The sequence below is a fragment of the Oryzias latipes genome, chromosome 17 (assembly GCF_053564925.1).
Source record: "Oryzias latipes strain Hd-rR chromosome 17, Olatipes_Hd-rR_3.1".
Taxonomy (NCBI): domain Eukaryota; kingdom Metazoa; phylum Chordata; class Actinopteri; order Beloniformes; family Adrianichthyidae; genus Oryzias; species Oryzias latipes.
Window position 1 is genome coordinate 7,180,776 of NC_136253.1, and position 16,328 is coordinate 7,197,103.

General features: G+C 44.8%; 1 protein-coding gene and 1 long non-coding RNA gene across 2 annotated transcripts in view; one reads left to right on the forward strand and one right to left on the reverse strand.

Moving 5' to 3' along the window:
* Window positions 1-11,393: 11,393 nt before the first annotated feature.
* The window catches only part of penka (proenkephalin a), a 38,543-nt gene continuing 33,608 nt past the window's right edge, over window positions 11,394-16,328 (reverse strand). The window contains exon 3 of the mRNA XM_011486095.4: window positions 11,394-12,475. Coding sequence (XP_011484397.1) covers window positions 11,885-12,475 — 591 coding nt within the window. The 3' untranslated portion in view covers window positions 11,394-11,884. The remainder of the gene's footprint in view (window positions 12,476-16,328) is intronic.
* LOC144986909 (uncharacterized) lies at window positions 13,487-15,959 on the forward strand. The gene is made up of 5 exons (XR_013650785.1): window positions 13,487-13,660; window positions 14,175-14,232; window positions 14,375-14,436; window positions 15,248-15,343; window positions 15,833-15,959. It is a non-coding gene; the product is annotated as an uncharacterized LOC144986909 (long non-coding RNA).

Sequence of the window (16,328 nt, forward strand, 5' to 3'; positions counted from 1 at the left end):
TGTTGGGAAATGGTGCTTGGTGATTTTCCAGAGGAGCTGTGGATCCAACAATTCCACATGACACGCTCAACTTTTGATGAGCTGTGATGCTGTGGGACCTCTGGTGGCGCCTGCTGTGCAGCGCCCGAGGCCGCCAGTTCCTACCAAGCAGCTCATCGCCATCTGGTTGTTGGTCACGTGACTCATTTAATTTGAAAAAGTGTTTCCATTGCAGTTTTGAGAAATATGTCAATTTTAATACTCCTCAAAAACTTCCTCCTCCGGGCACAAAACGTATTTTCCATAAATACAATTTTTTTCTAAATTGTTGTGTTTCAATTAGGCAAATTTATTATCGCAAATCCAATTTGTGCAATTTGTTTCACAGTCAATGGAAACGCAGCTATACTCTGTGTAGCATAGAAAGTGAGTTTCTCACCAATTACTGTGCATAAAATTAGCACAGAATAAACAAGAGACCAAACATTAGCACCCACCACCATGCATACATGAAAGTATAGGCTGAGAGATTATGAAGGGGCCCATCATTATGACGTGGCTTCCTGTGAATGCAGGAGCAAACATTTTACACTGAGGGTAAGCTAGCTGCAATTGAGCAAAACTATAACAGACTATTTTGAAAATGAATCAGTTAACATTGTTTAAAAACATCAGATGTATTTCTGGCTTTTGAACAAGATGCAGAAAACAATGAACTAGTAGTGATGAATTAACTCAGATTTGTACAAAGGTATAACATTTTAGACTTAATTCCACCATTGACTCTGTTTTCAGGTGTTTTATGATTTGTAGTACCAGGGAATGTAAATAGATAGCAGCATGTGGTCACATGACCTGCCAGTTGTTAGAATAATGCCAGTCTAGAGTCTTAAATCCTTTGAAATTTGATTCTGTCAGGTTAGGTTAAATTGACAGTGTTTAAGTCCTACTGTATAGTTGCCCAATCCGATATTTCAAGTCCGATTCCCCCTAGATGTGAATAAATACACACCAGTTTTTATTTTAAGAAATTAAAAACTTTCAAGCTCTCTTAATGCAAGCCACATAAAATGACATGGAGGGCCACATTTGGCCCGCGGGCCTTGAGTTTGACACATGTGCTGTAGGGGGTTAATAACCGGCTCCAGTAAGACCTGGAAAACAGATAGGGTGGTAGATGTTGAGGACCAGGATAACGCAGCCATGCTTTTTATGAGATTCTTTTTGCATCTCTGTATTTCTTTACACTATCTAATACTTCTAGCTAATTAAATCATTTTGGCATCCTAATATCCAGCTTGTTTGAGCAAATGGTGCTTGTGTGTTTGGTGTTCATTTTAATGTTTATGAAAAATTAGGCCGTATATGCAAATTTTAACTATAGATCTGCCAGGAAGACCAAGGACTCAACAACGCATCAAGTCAAAGAAGTCTAAAGCTTAGTTTATTCCAACAATAAAACATCCATAAATTCAAAAAAGAAAACCCAAACCAAACTAAGTGGCGTCCACTTGGGTTTAGCTGGGGTACGAGGGTCTAAAATTGCTAAGTATTTTTCCTGCTCCAACCTCCACAAACTTGGATCCCACCACCAGCTGTTGAAGAAGCCCTTTGTCCAGTGTTTCCAGGGTAGTTAGGTCTCTATTGCTTTGTTTATTGATCAGGGTCCAAACAAACTCTGAGCTTTCTTCAACAAGTACATTCACACATGCTGTTGGTTTTGTAACATTGCAGATCATGTTGTTCTTCTCCATGCTTTCAAGCTTTTCTTTAAGATTGCTTTGCATGGAACAGAATCTTCCAGGATGGACAAATAACTGGAGTTATTTCTAAATCAACATAATAGTTGCATAAACACTTCAATGTCATCTTTAAACTCCTCTGACACATTGTGTATGTCTGTGTCAATCTTTTCTTTATTAATGCAACACTATTTTAATCAGGTTTCCTAAGTCTCTGCAGGCTTTCATTCCCAAGACAGATGGGGAACTTGTGTCAACAACTTGGAAGTCTAACATCAGCAACCAGTGTTTTTGCTTTCATCTCAATTTACATTTGTCATCCATGTTTAGTGGGTGTTAACTACAGGCTGTGGATCTGTGGTTTGCTCATCTTGAAACAATGTCTGAAAAAATGTTCACTAGAATTTTATTGGGTTGTGCCCCAGTATCTACTTGAATCTAATACAGCCAATTGGACCCTGGTCCCGGATCTGGAACCGCTCTCAGACCCATCTTTTGAGGTGGTCTCGGTTTGTTTCCAATCGGACTGAGCTCCGGTTTTGAGTTTTACTCAGTCTGAAAAGGCTCCATGCTCGGAGTGAAAAAATTGGACCAAATGGCCACCGTAGCCAGGCATTACAGGATGTCAACAAAGTAAGGTGTCGGGTAGCAACAGCTGGAGCAACCATAAGCCGTGGACAAAACATGGTGCAATGATAAGACACAGCAGCTCATTGAAATTTGGCCGTGTGAATGCACTCATTAAAACAACTTATTAGGTGTCGTCTTCTCAGTTACCACCTTGCTGTATGCCTAAAAAGTCTTGTACCTGACGTTGATCCGGACGTTCAAAACTAATCAGCGGAATATAAAGTTTGAATAAGTGGCAGTGGCTGAGATGGTTGAGCAGGTTGGCCGATGATCGAAGGATTAGCAGTTGGATCCCCGCTCCCCCCAGTCAACTGTTGTTGTGTCCTTGGGCAAGACAGTTTACCCTCCCTGCCTCTAGTGTTGCTCTACTGATGTTTGAATATCCCGGTGATGGTCAGATGGGCCGTAGGTGTCATTGCACCTGTCAGCCCCGCCCCTCTGCTCTGCTCTGCTCTGCTCTGCTCTGCTCTGCTCCTGACTCCACCAGCTGTGACCAATTCATCCTCATCAATTCTGCCCTTCTTAAGGAGACCCAGCTCCACAACTCATCGCCAGATCGTTACCCCTTATGGATTCCTGCTCACCAGTGTCACCTGTGTGGAAGTCAGTTCGAACCCCCCTGCTGTTCTGGAAACACCACGCTCCGCTAGCCGCGCTACTACTTCCAGCCACGCCTCAAGCTTCGCTCCTCTCTGGATCACATTCACGCTAGCACCATCTTCCTGGAAGGAAAGAATAAAAACCCTTTCTTACCTCTCATCTACCTGCGTCCTCATTCTGGGTTCCAGCATCTGGGTCTGCCGCTCCTCCGAATCATGACAGAACGATCTGGTCAAACCTCCGACCCAGCTGACCCAGAAGGACTCCGCTACCCCGTTCATCAGCAAGGGATCACCCTGGGACGCCAAGCGGATGCATTATCCCAAATGGCAACAGCTCAACAGGAACTTTTCAGACGCTTGGACGGTATTGACGGAATTATCCGGGCAAATGTCTAACCCTGTCACCACAGCAACGCTTCCGTCTTCCGGCAACACATCCACTTCCGCTTCCGCCGTGCCCCCGGAAAACTTCCGCCTGCAACCCGAGCCTTTCTTCGGTGACGTAGAAGTCTGCAGTGGGTTTCTCCTTCAATGCCAACTACTGTTCCAGCAGGCCCCGAGGAATTATTTTTCAGACCTCAGTAAAATTACATTAATCGTGAAATCACTGAGAAATAAAGCCTTACAATGGGCTCAAGCCTTCCTAGCAGCTAACCCTATATCCCACTTATCATTCGACCGCTTCATTGGGGAATTTCAACTTGTTTTCGATCAACCCAAAAAATAAGAAGAAGCCACCAGAAAACTCCTCGCACTCAGACAACGAAATCGCCCCGTAAATGACCACGTCATTGACTTTAGGATTCTCGCAGTGGAAGCTGGTTGGTCCGACCCGGCCCTTCGGGGCATTTTCTATCAATCCCTCAATTAATCCATTAAGGATCATTTGTGTACGCAACCAGAGGCCCATAACTTTGAAGATGTCGTTTCTGCAGCCCTGCGCTCGGATGCTCGCCTAAGGGAGCGCCAACATGAAAGATCGCTTCCTGCATGTAAGATGTCTAACAAACCCATGCATAATATTAACCCTCCTTTTCCTCCTGCCGGTGCTTTAGAAGTTCCACACGGCCCTCCCGAGGAACCTATGCAGGTTGGACTCTCTAAAATTTCTGCTGAAGAACGTCAGAGACGTCGGAACGAAGGCACATGCTTTTACTGTGGACTTCAAGGACATCAAGTAAACCAGTGTGAGTTACGTTTAAACTCCAGAACCCCCCGCTAGAAGGCAGGCCGCGGGCGGGTAACTCCACCTCTCTTTCCAAGGATTTTTTACTTCTCCCTGTCAAGCTGTGTCACCAGTCCAAAGTAGCCGACCTCCAAGCTCTCGTTGATTCAGGGTGGGCAACATCTCTCTCTTATTACTTACCGTACCAAACCTATTATGTTTGTCACCTCCGGTAATCATAGAGAACACATCCAGTTTTTCATCACCCACACTCCCCAGACTCCCATGGTTTTAGGCTTCTCATGGCTCAGGAAGCATAACCCCCAGCTCGATTGGGTCAACCACCGCGTTATTAACTGGAGTGAGTTTTGTTTGGCTAATTGTCTCCGATCTGCTATTTCCTCCGTTGTCCGTCCCACTACCAGCCGTCCGGAGGACATTGATCTTAGTAACGTTCCCGCCTGTTACCATGACCTCGCCGCGGTCTTTAGCAAAACCAAAGCAGGGTCATTACCTCCTCATAGGCCCTGTGATTGTTCCATCCGCCTCTTGGATGGTGTTACATTACCTAAAGGAAGGTTGTTTAATCTCTCTGGTCCCGACAAAGTTGCCATGGAAAAATATATCCATGAGGCGCTTTCTTCGGGACACATTCGCCCTTCCTCTTCTCCTGCAGGGGCTGGTTTTTTCTTTGTAGAGAAAAAAGACAAGTCCTTAAGACCCTGCATTGATTATCGTGAATTAAATCAGATTACGGTTAAAGACAAATACTCTCTGCCTCTCATCAGTTCCGTGTTCGACTCCATTCAAGAAGCTTGCATATTTTCCAAGCTCGACCTCCGCAACGCATAACATTTCGTTCGCATTAAAGAAGGAGATGAATGGAAAACTGCTTTCAAGACTCCCTTAGGTCACTACGAATATCTGGTCATGCCCTTCGGTTTAACTAAGGCGCCTGCTGTTTTTCAACATTTTGTCAATGACGTCATCCGTGATTTCATAGACCGCTTCGTTTTTGTCTACCTGGATGATATCCTGATTTATTCCAAAGACACCTCTCAACACGAGAATCACGTTCGCATGGTTTTACAGAGAATTTCTGAAAATCATTTGTTTGTTAAAGCTGAGAAGTGCGCTTTTCAGACGTCCGTTATTCCTTTTCTCGGATACATTTTCGAGGCAGGTAGCATCCGCCCTGATCCCGCAAAAATCGAAGCCGTTTCTCAGTGGGAACCACCCAAAACTCGTAAAAAGTTGCAGCAGTTTTTAGGTTTCGCCAACTTCTATCGCCGTTTTATGAGGAATTACAGCTCCATCGCCGCGCCTCTTACTCAGCTTACTTCCACCTCTAAGACCTTTCAATGGAGCTCCGCCGCTCAGGATGCCTTCGACACCCTTAAAAGACTGTTCGTCTCAGCCCCCATCCTGATCCAACCTGACACCAACCGGCAATTTGTTGTAGAGGTTGACGCCTCGGATTCTGGGGTTGGGGCAGTCCTGTTAAAGAGAGAGGAAGCATCTGGAAAATTAAAACCCTGTGCCTTCTTCTCAAAGAAGCTCTCCCCGGCTGAAAAAAATTACGATGTGGGCAATCGTGAACTGTTGGCCATAAAACTTGCCCTCGAGGAATGGCGTCATTGGCTGGAGGGAGCGGCTCTTCCTTTCATAGTATGGACTGACCATAAGAATCTTTCCTATCTCCGTTCTGCAAAAAGACTCAACTCACGTCAAGCCCGTTGGTACTTGTTCTTTGATCGATTCGAGTTCACAATTACCTACAGACCCTGATCCCGGAACGCAAGACCTGACGCCCTGTCTCGGAAATTCTGCTCCTCTGAGTCCACCACCACCTCCAACATTCTCCCTCCTACCTGTGTTATCGGTAACCTCACCTGGGACATCGAAACCAGAGTCGCCCAATCTCAAGGTGAGGAGCCGAATCACCCTACTCCACCTAATGGTACTCTATATGTCCCCAGATCCCTAAGGTCGGACGTTCTAAGCTGGGCCCATACCTCCCGCATCGCCTGTCATGGAGGGGTTCATCGTACCCTCCATCTCCTACGCAGACGATTCTACTGGCCCTCCATGAACCGAGACGTCCGGGAGTACATAGCCGCCTGCACCACTTGTGCTCGATACAAGATATCCCACTCTCCTCCCTCTGGTCTGATGCATCCTCTGCCCACTCCCAGTCGGCCCTGGTCCCACATTGCGGTAGACTTTGTCACCGGTCTTCCTCCATCCCATGGTCACTCCGTCATTTTCACTCTCATAGACCGGTTTTCTAAATTTGTTCATTTCCTTCCTCTACCCCAGTTACCTACCGCCACCGAGACCGCCGACATCCTGGTTCATCACGTTTTCCGTCATCATGGCATTCCGTCCGACATTGTGTCGAATCGAGGCCCTCAATTCTGTTCTCAAGTCTGGAAGGCCTTTTGCTCCGCCCTGGGTGCCACAGTCAGTTTAACTTCGGGCTACCATCCCTAGTCCAACGGCCAAGCTGAACGGGCTAATCAGGAGCTGGAAGCGTCCCTCTGTTGCCTAGCTGCCGAGAATCCTTCGGACTGGTCCAAATATTTGGTATGGATAGAGTACGCCCATAACTCTCAACCCTCTTCTGCTACAGGGGTGTCTCCCTTCGAAGCCTCCCTCGGGTTCCCACCACCACTGTTTCCATCTCACGAACTGGACTTGGCAGTGCCCTCAGTATAGGAACATCTCCAGCGCTGTCAACGCGTCTGGCAACAAACCATGGCAGCTCTCCTCCATACAAAGGAAAGCAACTGCCAGACGGCCAACCGTCACAGGGTGGTGGGGCCCAGTTATCAACCCGGACAGAGGGTATGGCTGTCATCCCGGAACGTCCCCATCCAGGCCACGTCACGCAAACTTGCTCCCAGGTACATCGGTCCATATCCTATCAACAAAATCATTAATCCCTCCTGTGTCCGTCTTCACCTCCCAGCCGCTCTCAAGATCCATCCGTCCTTCCACGTCTCAAGCCTGTCTCTGACAGCAGTTTGTGCCCGCCTTCCGCTTCCCCGCCACCCGCCCGGCTCATCGATGCCGCTCTGGCGTACACTGTCAGCCGCATCTTGGACGTCCGGCGCCGGGGTCGCGGCCATCAGTTCTTGGTCGATTGGGAGGGGTATGGTCTTGAGGAACGCTCCTGAGTCTCCCGTTCGCTCATTTTGGACCGTACCCTTATCTCCGACATCTACCGTGCCCACCCGGATCGTCGTCCTGGACCGCCTGGAGGCGGTCGTTAGGGGGGGTACTGTCATGGCACCTGTCAGCCCCGCCCCTCTGCTCTGCTCCTGACTCCACCAGCTGTGACCAATTCATCCTCATCATCTCTGCCCTTCTTAAGGAGACCCAGCTCCACAACTCATCGCCAGATCGTTACCCCTTATGGATTCCTGCTCACCAGTGTCACCTGTGTGGAAGTCAGTTCGAACCCCCCTGCTGTTCTGGAAACACCACGCTCCGCCAGCCACGCTACTACCTCCAGCCACGCCTCAAGCTTCGCTCCTCTCTGGATCACATTCACGCTAGCACCATCTTCCTGGAGAGAATAACAACCCTTTCTTACCTCTCATCTACCTGCGTCCTCATTCTGGGTTCCAGCATCTGGGTCTGCCGCTCCTCCGAATCATGACAGTAGGCGCACACTGGCAGCCACGCCTCTGTCAGTCTGTGGCTACATCAGTATCTCACCATCACCAAGTGTGAATGAGGAGTGAATGAATAACGGACACATTGTAAGCGCTTTGAGTGTCTGGAAAAGCGCAGATAAATCCAATCCATTATTATTTTCCCAAAAAGGATTGCAAAGCGCAGGACTTCCATTATTCTTTCTCACGTTGCCTTGCCCCGCCCTTGTTATTCCTGGCACATAATTGACTTTTAGTTAAAAAATGTTGGTTCAAAACAAAACTGTACCATTGAAGGCAGTCAGAATACAGACAAACCGCAATGTTCACGCCTCAATCTGGACCAAATTAAGCACCAATGCACTTTTTCAGCCTGAATACACCCTTTCTTTGAGATGTGGTGAGCCAAATTTATAATCTTAAAAGAATTGTTCATTACTTTTGCCATTCTTCTCAATTGTTATTCTGTCAATGTAAAGTCATGTCTCCTCATCCCTTGTCTTATGGCGGTTCTTGCTTTCTCCTACTGAGTGTAATGTCTTGTGATGAGATTTTGACTGCGTAGTAGTTTTTGAATTTTACACCTTTACAAGGTGGTTCAATTTCTACATTTTGTACATTGCATGTGTCTTTTTGGCTATGTTGTCATGCATACTGGCTGCATATCCTGAAAGCACCTGTATCAGCTCGCAGCTTTCCACGATGCAGAAAATCGATGCTGTTTTTTTGGAGATTGCACGTACCATGTGCTCTTTAATGCTAGCCACTGTATGCATTTGCTGCTAAGCAAGCTCATGAGATTGTGTTATGCTGTTAGCTCAGTCCAAAGTGAGCTCTGCACCTTGGTTAAGAAGCTTTTCACACACTAAAGGCGAGTTTTTGGCAAAAACAATGCAATCACAAACCATTTGGTACACACAGCCCTCTACTAATAACTTAATTCGGTGGCAAAATGACCAACTGACTCATGTTCACCTTGCATCCGTTGGTAGAACCTGTACCTGGCATACATAGGGTTAGTCTTCGGTGTGATGTACCTATTATAGCATGGCTGTGACTTTTTAGCTTTCTCTGCTGTGAGGTCCCAATTGTTTTCTACATCCCATCCTTTCTCTCCAACCCATAATGGTAGATAATTGCGCATATCTGCCTCATCCCACTGAATCAGGGTCACTGGGCTGCTGGAGTCATTGACTGAATATGAGAATTGGATTGTGTGGTCCCTCCTCCATTGTTTTCCAAATGGAAAGTACTCGTTGGCTCCAAGAAGGCAAAATCCCATAGACGTCTATTGAGAAATAAACACCTATTACTTCGTCATTCTATTGGTCAGAATAACCATTCTTGCTCTGATAATTTCTTTTAACATCTCCTTGATAATCCTATTTTTTTTCCACGATTCATTCATTCATTCATTCATTCATTCATTCATTCATTCATTCATTCATTCATTCATTCATTCATTCATCTTCTTCCGTTTGTCCCTTTCAGGGTCACTGGGCTGCCGGAGCCTATCCCGGCCATTTGTGGGCAAAGGCAGGGGACACCCTGGACAGGTTGCCAGTCTGTCGCAGGGTCACACATATCACACACCCATACACACTCACACCTATGGATAAATTGGAGTGACCAATTAACCTATAAAGCATGTTTTGGAATGGTGGGAGGAAGCTGGAGTCCCAAAACAGAGAACCCACACATGCACGGGGAGAACATGCAAACTCCACACAGAAAGGTCCCCCATTGATGTTGTGTTTTTTATGTCCCCCAGCCAGGACTTGAACCGGGGGCCTTCTTGCTGTGAGGCAAGAGCGCTAACCACTGCGCGTTCATGATATTTTTCTGTTTTTTCCTAACTTGTCCTGTCCAACAGCTGAGCAAGCAGATCAGAGCTGAGTGCCTCCTGTATTGGACAGATTTTATTGTTACAATTGGGGTTTATGGATCTTGGAGTGTACTGTGTATTTGTATAAACCCCTTTTGTATTTTTGGTTCAGCTTTATTTATGAAAATTATATTTGAATGTATTCCTTGTTGGACAGGACGGAAAAAAAGAAACAAAAGAGGAGAGAAAGAAACAGTGGGATGTCAGAGATGGGGGTAAGGAGTTAGAGTAGGGAGTAGTCGATATCACCAAGTTAAAACATAAAAGTATTGTAAGTAAATGTTGAATGAATCTGTGCCTCTTGAAGTCTACCTTGATCACATATAATGCACCAGCAAAGGCAGGAGGCCCGGCACCCCACACCCCAGAGCTAGGGGCAGACAGCGCAGCAACCCGGCCGATCCAGGCATCCAAGAGCCTCACCGTCAGACAAAGATCCAGGAGCAACCACCCTCCCGTGCATCTGACCCCCACCACAGAAACAGAGGCGGAGTTCAGGACCCAGCAGCCCCCTCGCCGAGGTGTAGGAGGAACAGAGAACACGCAAAACTGGAGCCACGGCCCAGGCAGGGACCCGCCCCATCCCAAGGCGCACCGGGCCCATACCCAATGCCCCGACCGCTCGAGACCTCAGCGGCGCCCAGACGAGAGGCACGCCACCGCTCGGGAGTCCTGAGGCCCCACCCCAGAGGCAGGCCGGCACAGCCCATGGTCAGCCCACACTGCGCACCCGTGCAACCTGTCCGCTAGCCCCACCGAGAGGGGGAAGCGGCAGAAACCGACCGCCCGAGTGGGAAGACGGACGCAGGCGACCAGCGGAGGCCCCAGACAGGGCCAGGGGACGGTGAGCCTGAGGACCAGGCTCTATATATTTTTCTGTAGTTCAAGTTATTCAGGTTATTGACTGGCCATCAGATGCCCCAATAATAGTAGGTGGAGTCTACTGGCCTACATCCAACGTTCAATACGATTGATTGACAGATTCTCCAGAGCTTGCTTTCAAATGTGCGGATTTCCAACAAGCTAACTCCTGACTGGAGAGTGGTTGCCTTAGAAATGTAGACTCAGACCGACACGGACCAATCATGGTTAATGATGACATCTGGCTCCAAAATGACAGCATCGCAAAAAAATGGCGACTGGATTGTCTTCATTTGGTTGGAGCTGAAGGTAAACCGTCACACTCACTTGGTCCAGTTCTCTGATTCAGTCAATGGTTGGAACCTATCCCAGCTACTGTTGGACAAAGGCAAGGGACACCCTGGACAGGTTGCCAGTTTGTTGCAGGGAGAAAAAGCATTATGCATGAAAAGTTTTTGTGGCTTAACATGGTGTAGTGAGGAGAAGTAGGGGCTTATGATTATGCAGTTTATTATTTCTATAGCCTTGAGACTAACTAGACTTATAAGGTTTCTTCGTTGTGTTTGGGGTAATAGCGCCCTCAAATGAGGAGCCACTGAAGCTGCATGTGAGGCAGTTTGGTCCACTTCATTCTTTGTTTTTCCCTTCAGAGTTACCTGTGAAAGCGAACCAAACCAAATGAAGGTGTATAGTTTATAAGCAATCTCAGCCAATTTGTACCAAGTTCAGAAGATTATCGCAGAGTGAAAGCAAAGACTTCTCCCCATGCAGGCTGTCAGGATAGTCACTTTATAGAATACACAGAAAATTGTTGTAAATGTTCTACAGAGAGAAATAGGAGAAAACGTGTGTCTAAAATGAGGAGAAAAGTCAGATGTGATTTCTATTTATTGAATACAGAAAAGAGGAAGGTCAGGAATTATGCAAAGGTTGTGAAAGGTTTCAAAGCTGACTGAGCTCACAGAGGATTCACACGTGTCTGATTTCAGTGTGAGGCCAAAGCTTTAAGAAAATCATTAGATATTTTGGTGCAAATGTCATAAAAAAATTCTAATCAAACTGAAGTTTTCTGCAGCACAGCTGGGCTTCTAACATGGTCAAAAGTCCTAGTGCATAGTAATTAAGATCATCATTAGAACATCTTCATCATTTCACTCCTGAACTGATTTCAGAAATCACGAACTCAAGAAGAACACATCAATCAACAGACTCTTTTAATAAATAATATCATGAAAGTATGGAGGGAAGTGTTTTTTTTATATTAGGGTCATTCCAGGACAGTGAAACAATAAAATGAGCACAAACACATTACATCAAAGCAGATGTTTGGGTGGTGTCAGCATGGGTGGTGCAGGTACCTCCTAATCCATGAAACCCCCATACCTCTTCTGTAGCCCACTTCCATTCTCCCAGGCCCTTTTGAACACCCCCCCATTTTTGCTGCCGTCCACCAGCCACTCCGGCCTCCCCACGCGCCTCATGAAGCCTCCATAGCGCTTCTTAAGCCCCCGATCTAACACCGCCTCCAGCAGGCTACCTGTGCCCTCCCCTCCCTCAGCTCGACGCATAAAACCTCCGTACCTCTTCACGGCTCCCCCCCCCTGACCGTCCCTCTCTCGGCTATGTTCTCCCGCTGTGCTGAAGAGCTTCAGGATCTCCAAGCGGATGTTTTCCTCCTCTTCCTGGTTCTCTGCGTCGTCCAGGTCCCCCACGGGGGTAGGAGAGCGTCGGGACATGAAACCCCCATAGCGTTTTTTAAAGCTGTTAAACTTCTGATCCATTTCCTGGGGGGGTGCTGCGGCATCTTCATCCGGCATAATGGCGGCCTCACCCTTCTGCGGGGTTTGAAGGTCAGCATCCAGAAGAAAATTTCTCCCCTCCCCCAGCAGAAAGTCCTGGCACAGTCGTAGTCTCTGGCTGTCCAGCCCTCCCCCACACTCCAGTGAGCATGCCTGGGTGGGAGAAACAGAAACCAGCCATCGTCACTTTTGAGTTTGTATGTTTCTTGTTTTCCGTTGTTGCTGTTATACACACATGTCTCCTGTCTGATCAGTGATTTCACTGAAATCTATGAGGGGCCGTATAAGACATTATTTATTCTGAACCATTCACATTCATACATTCTTGCTCTCACAGTCATATATACTCTCTTTCGCATACATATATTCTCTTACGCATCCATATATTCTCTCTCTCACATTCATACATTCTTGCTCTCACAGTCATATATACTCTCTTTCGCATACATATATTCTCTTACGCATCCATATATTCTCTCTCTCACATTCATACATTCTTGCTCTCACAGTCATATATACTCTCTTTCGCATACATATATTCTCACTTGCACATCCATATATTCTCTCTCTCGCATGCATATATATTCTCTTACGCATTCATATATTCTCACTTGCACATCCATATATTCTCTCTCTCGCATGCATATATATTACTTTACACATACATACATTCTCACTCTCATTGTCACTCTTAAAAAAGAATGTATGTATGTGAAAGACAAGTATATATGAACGTGTGAGGAAGAGTTTATATGTGTGTGTGAGAGAGGAGTATGCATGAAACGGAAGTTACTTTGCATGAAAAGGAAGGCACTTTGAATGAAAAGGAAGGCACTTTGAATGAAACGGAAGGCAGATGATTTCTCGTGCTCTGATTGGACGAGAGGCCGCCACCTCCCATTTTGAACACACTCTAAACCCTATCACTTGTACTGACTCATAACTATTAAGGTTACACAACTTAAATGTCATTTTGTAGTTGATTCAACTATAAAGTATTAAGCTCTATCAAGATTTTTTCAAATTTAACTTAACAGTGCTAAATATTTTAAAGCTTATTTGTATCTGGCACTCAAAAATTTTAAGATCCGTGAAGTAGCGTTATGACGTCATCACGTACTGGTGGGAGGGTCTTTCGTTTTCTCTACGTTAGCTCAGGTGGCCATGTTGGATTTGCCGAATGCGAGTATGCGACGTTTGAAATTGAAAGTCGAGCATTTTATTATTCTGCAAAGCGTTGCGATTTCGTCCCGCTTCAAGACGCCCCAACCTCGGGTTTTTTTTTCATCCGCCTCATCGCTGATGGTGCCGTCTTGTCTTCAGCCCTGATTTAATTTGGTAAGTATCGTTCATGGTTTATGAATGAATGCTTTAAAAATGCTCTTATACTACCGTAAATGTGGTTTACTGTTGTTTAAACATATGTGTGTTATGATTGTTTTAGAGATTAATGTGGAAATGTATACATGATTAGTTTGTCATAGCAGACGTATGGCGAGCCAAACCCAAAATGCATTTCTGCCCGTAAGTTACGACAGTGATGAGGTTTTTTTTTTCAGAGTTAGAAATGATCTGTTATGCTGCAATCACACTAAACATGATCCGCGTGTGAAATTCGCGTTGGAGGCCTCTGTCTGTGGCTAAAGTTTGCTGCTGGACATTTGTCCAAAAATGTCACTCAAAGCCTCTAACGGTTGTGTGGGAGGAGCTACCGCCAACAGTTTTAAGCCTGGTTGCTACATGGAAGCATTGGGTTTTGAATGCAGCTTTAAGCTTTTATAAATCACTGATCTCCGTTATAAAAAAGGTTTTTGTAAAAATAAATTAATCAACGTGCTCGTGTTGTGTTCAGGTACCGAACTACAGAGTGTTCAGTGTTTCACCTCCAGGTAGACGCCAAGGCCAGCCAGGTAACTTGTCTCAGTTATTTGTCTAGAGCTATTTTAAAAAAACAAAAAATGCAATAGGTTGTGTAGTGCAATAAATGTTTTTTGATCAGAATATAATTGAAACATTTTTTAACATTGAAAAATCTCTTTTGGACTTTTTCAGATACTGAACTTCAGAAAGTTCACCAGAAAGTCACCATTTCACCAGAAAAGACCTGTCAGTGGGTGAGTTTTATACTTATTTAATACATTCATCCTGAACTATTACCATTATTAGATTTATACGGCAGCATGGAAACATTTATGCACATTTTAACTAGCCAAAGGTCTAAATAGAGCTGAAATTATTTACAATTTAACTAAACATATTTAGATTGCAGGCTGAAGGTGGCACAATGGAATGGAGGTGCAAGTTGTGTTCTGTTACTTTGGCACTATGCAGTACTACATATAATACTGCAGTACTACATAGCAAATATTCCAAAGTGTTTCCACTGCCATGTATGTGGAGACACTTTGGAATATTGTCATGTCTTTATGACAGTATATTACAATAATAAAATGATGTTGCATTAGCACCATTCCATCATTTGAAACCATGAAAACTCATCTGTCAAGATCTGAAATGGATTTATGTAGAGTAGATGCAGTCAGAGGAAATTGTGCAGTTTTTACATGTTTGTGTAACTTAAAGCTGCCCTTTTCTGAGACCAAGTCCACCAAAACAGACAGGAACTGGCCAGCTTGGTTAGGATTTATGACCTCCAGGTGAATTTCTAATGTGCATAATTCAAAAACGGATAACAAATCATTTGTAAACAGCTGTAAGAAGCCACGGTGTAACTTGCCTTCAAATGACTTTGGGTCTTTGACCTGAAGTGGATCATGACATAAACACTGTATTGTCCTCTTACTAGAAATAGACATCTAGAAAAGGTATCATTTTATTATTTCTTAAAGTTCCTTAAGTAAATATTGGAAGTGTTTGCTCTGCATTTGCTTCAAAGGTAATGGATATTTCTTTTTATTCTTTTAGGACCAGCGTGACGTGAACATGAGACGGGCACTTGTCCTCCTTGCACTTCCTGTTTATCTGCATGAAGATGCCTCCAACTTCTTCAAGACCTGTACAGTAAGTGCACACGACTCCCTGTCAATGGTTTTCACTAATCCTTTAATATTGATTGAGATTTTATTGAGTGACATAATAAATAGGGCAATTGTTTGTAGTTTGTAAACTGAGTGATATTTTTAAATGGTTTTAAAACTGAGACGGAAGATGAAAGGCGAACATCAGGGACTCCTGATTGGAAGGAGTGGAGTTTCGTTTACCTTTTCTGCTCCTGATCCATCATTATTTGAATAAAGAAAAATGAAGCTTTAGTCTTAAATTATTTTATAAATGTCCTCCTTCAGAAAAATGCTAAAGAACTTTTTAAAAACACAATTTTAATTGGAGTTGGTCCTTAAAACATCATAGCCAGTTGATTAAAAGCTAACAGAATGTTAGCATGAAAAGATTCCTATTGACAGATGGCAGGAATGTCAGTTTTGGACATTAGTGTGATGAATATCTTTGAGGGTCTGAACTCATCTGTGTTTTTTGTTTTGTATTTTCCAGAATACCAGACCTCACAGACACTGCTGTGGGTATCTTCTCAGTTGTCGTGGTGACGCTCCGGATGCTGCCGTCAGTGGTCCCACAGATCTGGCTGACTAATCTCTTCTAACTCTTCGGGGACATCTATGCTCTGGACCTACAGCACCCCAAAAAACTTGAACTTGCCTTCATATTTATTCAGAATTCTGTCTTGAGCCTTGAGGACAGCAAACCACTGAAAGGACATTTATTGACGCTGAAGAATGTTTCGTTGAGTGAGTCTTCCAGAATGGACTATTTGTTGGTTTAAGTGTTATGTAACTAATGTGTTTTGTTGTGATCATTTGCTTTTTCTGCCGTAAAATACAAAACCAACTCTTTTTGTCAATATGTTGTGTGGCACTCTTATAATGCAGTTTTATTGCACTTATTGTTTCTTCATCCTCTTGATATTTGTGCTTTTTTTTTAAAGAGCAATTAAAAAAAGTGTATTAAGCAATCACTATTGTGTGGCCTT